General features: G+C 43.7%; 1 protein-coding gene and 1 pseudogene across 1 annotated transcript in view; one reads left to right on the top strand and one right to left on the bottom strand.

The window, feature by feature from the left end:
- The first annotated feature begins 5,511 nt into the window (after positions 1-5,511).
- Positions 5,512-6,444, top strand: LOC146208059 (glycerophosphodiester phosphodiesterase 1 pseudogene; annotated as a pseudogene).
- A 1,683-nt stretch (positions 6,445-8,127) lies between these two features.
- The window catches only part of LOC146208058 (cytochrome P450 3A14-like), a 40,875-nt gene continuing 38,449 nt past the window's right edge, over positions 8,128-10,553 (bottom strand). Inside the window, exons 13-14 of the mRNA XM_084587214.1 lie at positions 8,942-9,104; positions 8,128-8,271 (exon numbers count right to left, since the gene is read on the bottom strand). Of these exons, the coding sequence (XP_084443340.1) occupies positions 8,182-8,271; positions 8,942-9,104 (253 nt within the window). The 3' untranslated portion in view covers positions 8,128-8,181. The remainder of the gene's footprint in view (positions 8,272-8,941; positions 9,105-10,553) is intronic.

The raw sequence follows: 10,553 nt of genomic DNA, 5'->3' as shown, positions 1-10,553 counted from the left end.
TTTCTACTTTTTCTGTCTAGATCATCAATCATTATTTGCAGTTCATCCCCCGAGTTGCTTAGCAAGGCAATGTCATCAGCAAATCGCAGATTACTGAGGTATTCTCCATCTACCCTTATCCCTAACTGCTCCCATTCCAAGTCTCTGAATACTTCCTCTAAACAAGCTGTGAATAGTGCTGGGGAGATTGTGTCTCCTTGCCTAACACCTTTCTTTATGGGAATTTTGTTACTTTCTTTATGCAGAACTATGGTTGCTGTGCAGCCACTATATATATCTTCCAGCACTTTCACGTACGGCTCGTCTACCCCCTGATTTCGCAATGCCTGCATCACTGCCGAGGTTTCAACTGAGTCAAATGCTTTTTCGTAATCAATGAATGCTATGTATAAGGGCTGGTTATATTCCGAGCATTTTCCTATCACCTGATTGATGGTATGGATATGATCGATAGTAGAGTACCGTTTCCGAAACCCTGCTTGATCCTTTGCTTGATTGCAGTCTAAGGTTGTCCTGATTCTATTAGCGATTACCTTAGTAAATACCTTATATGTAACAGACAGTTAGCTGATTGGCCTGTAATTTTTAAGGTCCTTAGAGTCCCCTTTCTTGTGAATGAGGATAATGTTTGCATTCTTCCATGGTTCCGGTACCGTCGATGACACCAGGCACTGCGTATACAGGGTTTATTACGCAGGTTATATTGTTATTTAGGGCAGATTTGGGAGCTCTAGGTGGCTAGATGTGTCCTCCCTACCGGATCAAAATCACCCAAAATTCCACTGACGGAAAAACTGTATTCCTCCTTCAACGTCTACCTGATCTCTCCCCTGTGCTTCGACAATGAACTGCCGAGAAACTTTTGAGAAACAGGAAGAGCGAAACGTGAGGGCCTCTCTTGGTTCCAAGGTGTGAGAGGGTTCTATACCTGACCGGAAGAGGTTTGCGGTGGGGTGGTGCAGTGGTAAGACGCCCGACTACTTTGCCGGAGTAACCGGGTTCGAACCCGACCCCGGCGGCTCCGTTTCGATGGAGGCGAAATAAGAGGCGTTCGTGTGCTGTGCGATGTCAGCGCACGTTAAAGATCCCCAGCTGGTAATTACCCCATAGCCCTCCACTACGGCTCCTCTTTTTCTCTATTCACTTTCACTCCTACCTTCCTTCCTTCCTTCCCTTACGGCGCGGTTCAGGTGTCCACAGAAAGAAGTGTGACAGACACTGCGCCTTTCCCTTCTTGTGAACCAATTAAAAAAAAAAGGTAAACGAAAACTTTGAGTCCAATTTCAAAAGGTCGAGCTTGTTCATCACGGATTCAGCAGACAATCCGTTCCCGCAACATGCGATTCAAAAAGTTATCGAAACTGCAATCCTTTGCGAGACACCTCATGTCAGTCATGTAGTCCCGTACCTTTTCGCCTTCCTCTTAGTTCCGCATAAAGAAAGCGTATCTCGCTGCTATCTCACTGACTTGAGGATCAAAGTGGTTGTACGACGACTTCATAGCTCAGGCTCTTCACCGATTCCGACTGGCACTAGCCTTGAAGCACGCTCACTACGTTGTCATTCAGTGCCGACACAAGACGTGCACGCTTTTTCCCTGGATCTGTGATGCTGTGGCCCTCAAAGAAGGCTGCCAAACGAACAAGGTAAGTGCCCCAGTTACTGGTCGCATCGTCGAACTCGGGTGGCTTGGGTACCATCGCGCAGCAGCTATCCCATCCTCGTCCCCACTGAAATAACGAAACGTACATGGCGGCTAGAGGCAAACCAAATGAATGAACGTTTATTGGTTGGTGTTATTGGTTTTATTCGTCCATCCATCCGTCCGTCCGTCCGTCCGTTTTCGACACCCGCTTATGCACATTCTTTATACACCCCACTTCAGCCTCCGCAAGCGATGCCTCCCGCGTGTCACGATCAGAATAAAATGTAAAATTTCCACAATCGCAGCATGTTTCGCTTTTCGTCAAAGTCACGTTGTGTTCAAAACAACAAAAAAAGACAATTTTTTTTTTAAAATTATATACATTCATAACATTTTATGCTATCCTTTAAACTATTCGAAAGCAAAAGGTAGGCTTCGTATGATCGGTGGCTCACAGCGTGCACCATGTGTCTTCATTCCACGCTTGGAATGAAGACAGACAGATAATGGCGGAAATAGGAGATACGACGACCGTAAGGAGTGGTGAATGGCTATCCGAAAAACGTACACGGCGGCTGGTAGTTGTTTGTAAACCTCGATATTGACTTGACAACGGAAGCGGTGCAAGCAGATTTCATTGACAAGTCTAGTTATAAAACCTCGATATTGACTTGACAACGGAAGCGGTGTAAGCAGATTTCACTGATAAGTTTAGTTATAAAACCTCGATATTGACTTGACAACGGAAGCGGTGTAAGCAGATTTCATAGATAAGTCTAGTTATCTGAAACGAAGTAGCGGCGCACTCAAAGGCACTGCAGTTAACATAAGTGGCTTTATCTCGACATTTTATTGTGTGCTGCTTTCGCGGGTTTTACAATATTTAACTGATGTGACTGCCTTCGAGTAAGCTCTCGTAAAACGCAGGAAAGCGCAGAATTGTGAGCATCCTGTGCAGTAGCAAAAGCTTTTTGTATTTTTTTTCTTTACATGTATTTTAATAGCATTGAAGCAGGCGAACCATTAGGGATTACAGCTGGAGTAACAAACAGCCAGGCGGCTGGGGTGGGTGTTGAATGTAACGAGGCCACATGTTACCTGGGTCTTCCACTTACACACCTGCGAGTCTATCAGAAAAATCCGCATGGGCAGGAAAGCGGCACTTGAAACCCTGTTGCACGCTGCCAGCTTTCCCCGTTGGCTTGTTTCACAGGTGTCCTTTCTCTATTGCTCACTTTTGGCGAAACACTTTTTGCAATTTTTGGGTGCCGAGCAGACAACCTTCACGTCCTTTATAGCAGCGATATTTCTGCGGTTATAAACGATTACACGAAAGCATGTTACAACATCGGCGCTTTTATATGATCAAGCTTCTTCACTAATTGTTGATTTTTTCTCTACGTCAAAAGTTGAAAATAAGCGCCAGAGGACTATCGGGAGAGGATGTTCACATTTGCCAATGCAGGGGAATGTGAACAGATGAAGATGAGTTCCTTAATCGGTAACAAATAGGGGCCCAGTGGAGTGCTTGTGCACAACCTACTTCAGACTTACAACCCACATTGCCCTCACCTGGCTGATATACCATTTCACAGGCCCCTTCGTGATACATGTCTAGTTCCCGTCTTTCGCGTTGCTGTCTTTATAGAATGCATCACCAACTCGCCCGATTAGCCATAGTATACACCTTTTGTCGATCTGGGGTGCATACATTTTCATAAGTGTAAAATCAATGCTGTTTTGGCATCACCCTTACAGTGGTATTGGGATGACTTCCCGCAGGGGAAGGAAGCATTTATTGTCTTAAAGCTCGGAGCTCCAGAGCACAAGACCATCTTCGAAAACCAGCCGGGGAATGAAATCTGATTTGGCTGCCCACAGGGAGCTCGTGAGGGAAGGCTAATTCTATAGCTGCTTTATAAAGGGGTTTGATTTATATTTCGCTTTTATAGAATAAGAAATAGGTCCAAGTTGAAGATCGGAACTCTGACATCAATTCGTAAATGTACCGTATTTCTGCAAAAGGAATGCGAGGCAAATTTTTTAAGGAAAGCGCCATCTTTCAATCATTGCAGCTCCCGTTTTTCTTGCACGCAGCGTTTCTTGCTGTGGGCTGCTACTCCGACAGGCTCCAACCTCCATTCTAGAATTATTGTAGACAATAAGAAGCCATGTGTAGGATATTGTCAAAGTATCTGCCATATTTTGAAAGCATACGCCCCTCTTATATTATAATTGTGGACCTGAGAACAAACATGAATTTAAAGAAGGCAGAAAGTTAAGCTGCGCCTTTAAGGATACAAGGTTACAGCATTGCTGGCTTCTATCGCCCGTTCCCTTGTGATTTTTGCTTGCCTACAGACCAACACTGTGTTTACAAACAAATGAGGCGCTCACGGACGCCGCCTCACAAGGAATAGATGGAACCGAATATCTTTAAAGCAGTTCTCCGATTTCACGAGGCACCTGTGATGTCTTCATTTGGTGCAGAGCAACCATATACTTCCAAGAATAGATTGGGAAACTATGATTTGTCATTTAGAATGGGATTAGTTTTAAAACACTTGACGAGAGGAGTCGAGAGCGCTATTCATAGAAATACACTTACGCAACACTTATCGTAATACCTTTCTCGTTTCGCAGAGCACCATTAGAAGCTCTAGATTGAAAAACTGTGACGAATGCTTAAAAGTGCGAAAATATTGTAAAAATAAATAAGAGCGCAAGTAAAGGCTGTTGCAATCATTGCCTCAGTGGCGCAATGGATTAACACTACTTACCTGAGCATTACAATAAAACATTTGTTCGAATCATGTATGTATAACTTGACTTCTTTTAAATTGCAGCAATAACATAAGATACTAATACCTTTCTTGGGGGTGGTGTTCCCTTTTAGGTTGCATCATGTGATTATTTTTTTTAATTCTTAATAGCCACAAAACCAGCCCTGAACAGAGCCACGAGGTGACAGCATGCATGACAACGGTAACTTATTTATTTTCACCGTAACTATTTCCTTCCTTCAGTGAGTGTATGTTACCTTTAGGTTGCGTTCAGAGACACCTCTCGGTAGACATCGCCGTTTAATCCGCTTGAGGAGACTGAATTACGCGTCTGCTGGGTCCTTCTACCTTAGCCTCATATGCTGCCGCATGCAATTTTCTTACCAATATCGCTCGTTCAAGGTATGAAGTCTTGAGGAAAATACATTCAAAAGTGATCTACATAATGGTGATGAAGATAATGAAGAAATCTGCTCTTGTCAAGTAGATTCTTATGATCACTAAATTGGTATAACGCCGCACATAGCCTCCTATATTTTGCAGGCCCGGTCGGTCTTTCCAAAGCAGTCGTTCAAGTTTGTTATAAAAGCCGCTTTTGGAGCACCGCTTCGCGACGTGTGCCAAAAATGAGGTTTTCGCCGCAATTACGCACATTTCTGCGATGAGCGCGCGCATCTTCATGCGCTGCGTTTCGTTTTCCGTGGTGATACTTGCGATTATTACGATTCCATGCATCACCCTGATTCATTCAGAAGCATTCAGGAGGTTTCAGGAGCCGGTTACTAACTTCACTCAGTAAACCGCGACTGGTTATTCGGCTCTGTCATGCACTGAAATCTGCACTTTTTCCATATTTCACCTGTTGTCTCGATATGTACCAAGAGGTGGAAGAAAAGAAGGAAGAAGATTCACATGGTTTCGCCTGACTCTTCTCAGAGTGCCGGACACAGACACGAGATGTTACGCATTAAGAATGTGGCATGAAGAAACTGCTGTGGATAATGACGGTCGTGACTAGACGTCCTGAGGAAAACGAGGGACTCGGCCTTCCTTCTAAGCCGTCTTATAGTCGCGGCGCTGTCCATGATTCCGTGGTACTTGGTGCTCGGCCTAGCGCTCATCGGTCACCTGGCCCTGAAAGCTCCTCGGCCGCGCCTCAACGATGCACGGGCCACAGAGGTCATCCTCGGTGAGCAAAAGGGGAGCTACGGTTCGCTGCCGCCTGTGTTTGCGTACCGCGGAGGAGGTCGCGAAGCACCAGAGAACACCCTTGCTGCCATCCGCGAGGCGAAGCTGAGCAACGCATCGGGTGTTCAACTGGACGTATCCTTCACCAAGGATGAGGTCGCCATTCTCTTTCACGACGACACCCTGGAGCGGACAACAAACGGATTAGGCCTCCTGTCGGATATTACGTTTGAACAGCTACGTCACCTCGACGCCGCAAGCAAGCATCCGTTCTCGCATCGCTACCAAGGGGAGCCCGTGCCTACGCTCGAAGAAGCTCTCCACGAATGCCTGCGACTTGGCCTGCGGGTCATACTCCAAGTGAAGGAACTCAGCACCCACTCCGCCATCCGTTTGAATCGCTTGTTCTACGAAAATCCATTGCTGTATCGCCGTGCACTCATTACCTCCCGTTCCCCCGAGCTGATTTATGAACTCCGGCTTCGAAATCCGAACATTGTGACGGCATTAACCTGGCACCCTAGATTACTCTCATATTTGGACGAGCATCAACAGAAGCGCCGATTCAAGTCGTTCTTTAGGCACTGGATGGCGCAAGCGCTGGACTGGATTGCGGATAGCGCATTTCAGTGCGGTCTCACTACTTATGTGACCGGCGTTTCTGCCGTGTTGGTGAGCAAGGATTTCCTTAGTGCCACTTACGTGCGCGCCTGGCGCGACCGAGGCCTGCACGTAATTGCGTGGACATCCAGTGATTCTAAGGCGAACGATTTCCTGCGGAAAGTGCTCCACGTTCCCATCATTACAGATACCTTGCGCAGTGCGTAGCTCTACCTGCTTCTATGCACGCCTTTTTACGTATTCGGTTTAATTTGTTTAATCGTTTGGTAATAATAGCCCGTATCGGGCAAAATTGAAAATTGCCGTCAATTTACAGCCCATTAAACATGCGTTGAATCCTTTCCTGCGCTTGCTTGAAACATGAATTGCTTCTGACATGCGTCGGAAAGAAGAAGCGTGACGCGTCGTCTAATGTGTCCAAGTTTGTTACAGTGTTCATGTGAACACAGCGCGGTTCATGGCCTTGACTCAGAAACCACCGTGTGTGCAAAGTTTATTGGTACAATGTGCACAGTTGATGAACCAATTCTATATGAAGGCACGAATAATAGCCTTATGTTTTCACTTTAGCAGTGATTTTTATGAATCTTTGACGCAGTGCCTGTCCACTTTTGAGTTGGAAGAAACTAATTTGCACATGTATTAAGGCGAAAGCTTTTAATGGATCATACTGTCGTCTTTCGGTCACACTATAGCTGTCAATCATCCTGACAGCCATGCCGGCACTTGAGAAACGTTTCTTAGTTCTCCTTGTCTAGCGTCATGCCAGCGCGGTTGCCATGGAGACCACTGCCGCCAGTTAGTGGTAGATAGCGACCGATAATAATAGTGATGTGCTATTGGCTGTAGAGCAAAAAGTGAAAACTGCAAGAGGCTGAAATATAGAGGTTCAAATTGTGCATATGAGCAGCGTAATAAAATGAGACTTTGCTTCTCCACATCACCGGGTTCGTTTCCTTCCTAGGATGGATTCCAATTGTTGGGAGGTCTGCCTAAAGTCGTTGCTTATGGTACGTTTCACCTTCTGCAAAGCGTCAAGGTCGTTATATAAGTTCTCATTTTAAACGGCTCAGGTGTTCATGAATTTACTTTCTCTCCGTATTGCACCTCACTTCGCTTAATCCTTCCTTTTTGCTCGTGGAGCTCGTTTCCTGCGCCACTGACTACTTAAGAAGCAAGCTCGGGTTCATTCCTAAACAAGCCGCGTTGTATTAACAGAACCCAGTGTTGATATGCTTCAAACAAATCTCATTGGGAATTTTTCAATGGAATTATGAAGAGTAACGTTTTTTCGCAGTGATCGCTTAGATAGTTGAATCTGCTTCTGTAATGGAACGTCGTGGTGCATCAGTAAGTGGTAATCGTGAAGGGGATTTTACACCGCGGTTTATAACATGGGTAGGCAAACATACTAATTACCTCAACCCACCAAACGAGCCAATTTTTGTGCAATATAGGGTTACCTTCCGTTACCATAGTGGAAAGTACTGCGTACACAGACGTAGTAGGTCTCTCAGACTTAAGCTTACTGATCCCTTCAATCACTGCAGCAAAAAGGTGAAAAGCAATCTTCGAATCAAAGCCTTTCAATAAAAAATATGCACTGGAAGCACTTCAATACGGCCATGTGAAGAGCTCATATTTATATCTTTAACTACTTTTTTATGTTTCAAAAGAGCGCTCCTTGACAGCGTTACAGCGTACTATTGACAAATAATACTAACGCTTTTGAAGAACAACAGTATATATTTGCTAGCATATAAGTCATATTTCACCAGGATATAAACAGGTTTAGGGGCTAAAAAAACGGCCTTTTATGTACACTTTTGAGGCAGTTCACAACTAAGTCTTCGTATTTAAACAACATATAACTGAAAAATGCACCATGTCAACGTAGTAATAACAGTTTTATGTCATAATTAAATAAGAACAAGAGCAATCGTACTAAAAGGGCTCCTGGAGGCGACGCAAAATAATCCATGGCCCATTGACCGGGGCGGACAACATTGCTCGTGAAGCAATCTTCATTACGCCCTGAAAAAAGAAAACGCCTTGATTGTTGTTTCGAAATGCCACTGAACTGAATAAATTTTCATAACTGTGTTAGTAAACATTTATTACTTATATTTTTGCGGTCTACAATCCAGAAAATTTAATCTATTCTTGAAGGTGTGGGTCAAACTACACAAGCATTGAAAAATCTTTGTTGTACAAATTATTCTATTTGTAAACATGTGACGAATACCTATCTCTTAAAATATTCCGAGTTATATGAAAGGGCCTAAGCTATGGTTACTCTTCATTTCATGGTGTGAAATATTGTGCACGTAAGGTGTAAAATATTGATGATCATGCAACGAACCAAGAATGCATGGCTTTATATAAGGGATAAAGCTCTTATGGAAGTGGGAAGTGAGAAAAATACTTAATCACCAGCTCAATTTGTTGAACCAAAACTGGTAGGCAGCGTGAGTAAGCGAGGGCTCTATTGAACATTATAAAAGCTCGCCGAATGCGGTACGAACGATTGAGAACGATCGCTAAGGAGCGATAATAAAAGGAATTATGATATACCCCACTGCACTACGGGAATTTGCCACACTTTAACTATAAACAATAAAGAACTAAATCACTGGGATTAGGATGTTTAGTATGCAGAACGCTTCCTAAGTAACAATCTGAAAACAAGCATTAACGTTCTCACCATCTGAGAAGGACCAAGTTCCAAGTGATACCGCTGCAACAGCTTGCTTAGTACCAGCTTCAATTTTAACATGGCCATGTTTTTACCGATGCAGTACCGTGGCCCCATGCCGAAAGGCATAAACGCGTCCTTGTTCAGTTCTTGTTCGCATTCGGGGGCGAATCTGCAGTTAAAAAGAAAAAAATGAAGAACCTGGCACAGAACGCCCTCTGTCTCTGCTAGCGACAGTATTTCGTAGTGGTTTTTCATTGTAATCTAGAAAGCTGCGGTTCGCTTCGTCGCTTTCGCATTTTTCGTTTGTTTTATTCACGGATCTTTGCCAAAGGCTTATTTTAGTGGATCAAAGGGGAATTAACTAGGAGCATGCGTAAGCATGGCATAAAACGTAGATGCGACACCACTTTTAACACAGCCTATTAATTCAAGCGTTTTTTATTTTTGTTTATATACTAAAACTTCTTTAGTTGTTATTAGTGTAACATCAGTACACAATCCGAACAAACATTACTATGTCACACATATATACACACCGCAGCGCGCTCAAGTAGATGTCCCTCTAAAAAGCTTGCCACCAACAACAACCCATAAATAAAGAAACCAGAAAGATCATTTCGTGACTATGCGGTGTGTGCTTGCCTCTTACTCAGACGGCTTGCATTCAAAAGGCAACACAAAACATACTTCATTGAACAGCACACTTTTTAAGACGAAAGCCTTTAATAATGGATCATGCTGTCGTGGACAAAATGTGTCCCGGTTTGCGGCGACTCTGAGTGGCCGAGGCGGGATGACGTCCTAAAGTCTCGACCAATCACAGAGAACCTCCACAGTATGTGCGAATGCGTGCCTTATATGGCCGTATGACAATTAATGAGCATTAGTAATCACTGATTAATCAATTATTTAAAATTAAGGATCTATACGGGAACAATAATTAGTAACTAAGTAAGTAATTCAGTGATCAAACTAACTGATATCTAATTGATTAAGTATTTATTTATTAATTACCTACTTCATCACTAATTCATTCCTGATTAGTGCCAGTTATGTAGCAGAATGTGGCACTCAGGCTTTCGCCTTTCATTACTTTAGTCGCTAAAGTTCCTCGTAATTAAGTCCCTCGTAATTTTTCCTGCAATTTTCTAGATTGTGGTTCTAAATGTTACGCTACGGCAACGGCTTAACCTCTGAACGAGTCCTATACGCCATCGCGTAATATTCTGAAACGCGAGTCCTCAGCATTTATCCAGGAATGCTGTCTAAGCGTTACGTTGGTAGCACAAGCATAACCTTCCTCTATCACGGGAGCCTCATGGGTATGTTCGAATTTACTAATGCTTGTATTACCTTGGAATTGTTTTCTGTACGTGGGAACACGTGACCTGTACCCGCCATGTTTCCGCGCCTTCCAATTTACTCAAGAAATAAAGGTCGTGAATCCGCGTCCTTGCTTTTTGCAGAATTTCTCATTTTCGCTTAGCTGTGGCGATTTTAATAAACTGACCCGATGAATTCACGTTATCCATAGTGTAAGTGAAGCTTTGTTTTGAGGTAAATCATTTATGTTTATCCCCTCGAAAGAAAATTATCTGTCAAAATTATTATTTAGATT

This window comes from Amblyomma maculatum, chromosome 1 (genome assembly GCF_055883805.1).
Source record: "Amblyomma maculatum isolate TAMU_Amacu chromosome 1, ASM5588380v1, whole genome shotgun sequence".
NCBI lineage: Eukaryota > Metazoa > Arthropoda > Arachnida > Ixodida > Ixodidae > Amblyomma > Amblyomma maculatum.
Note: the sequence above shows the minus strand (reverse complement) of the source record. Positions and strands in the feature narration are given on the sequence as shown.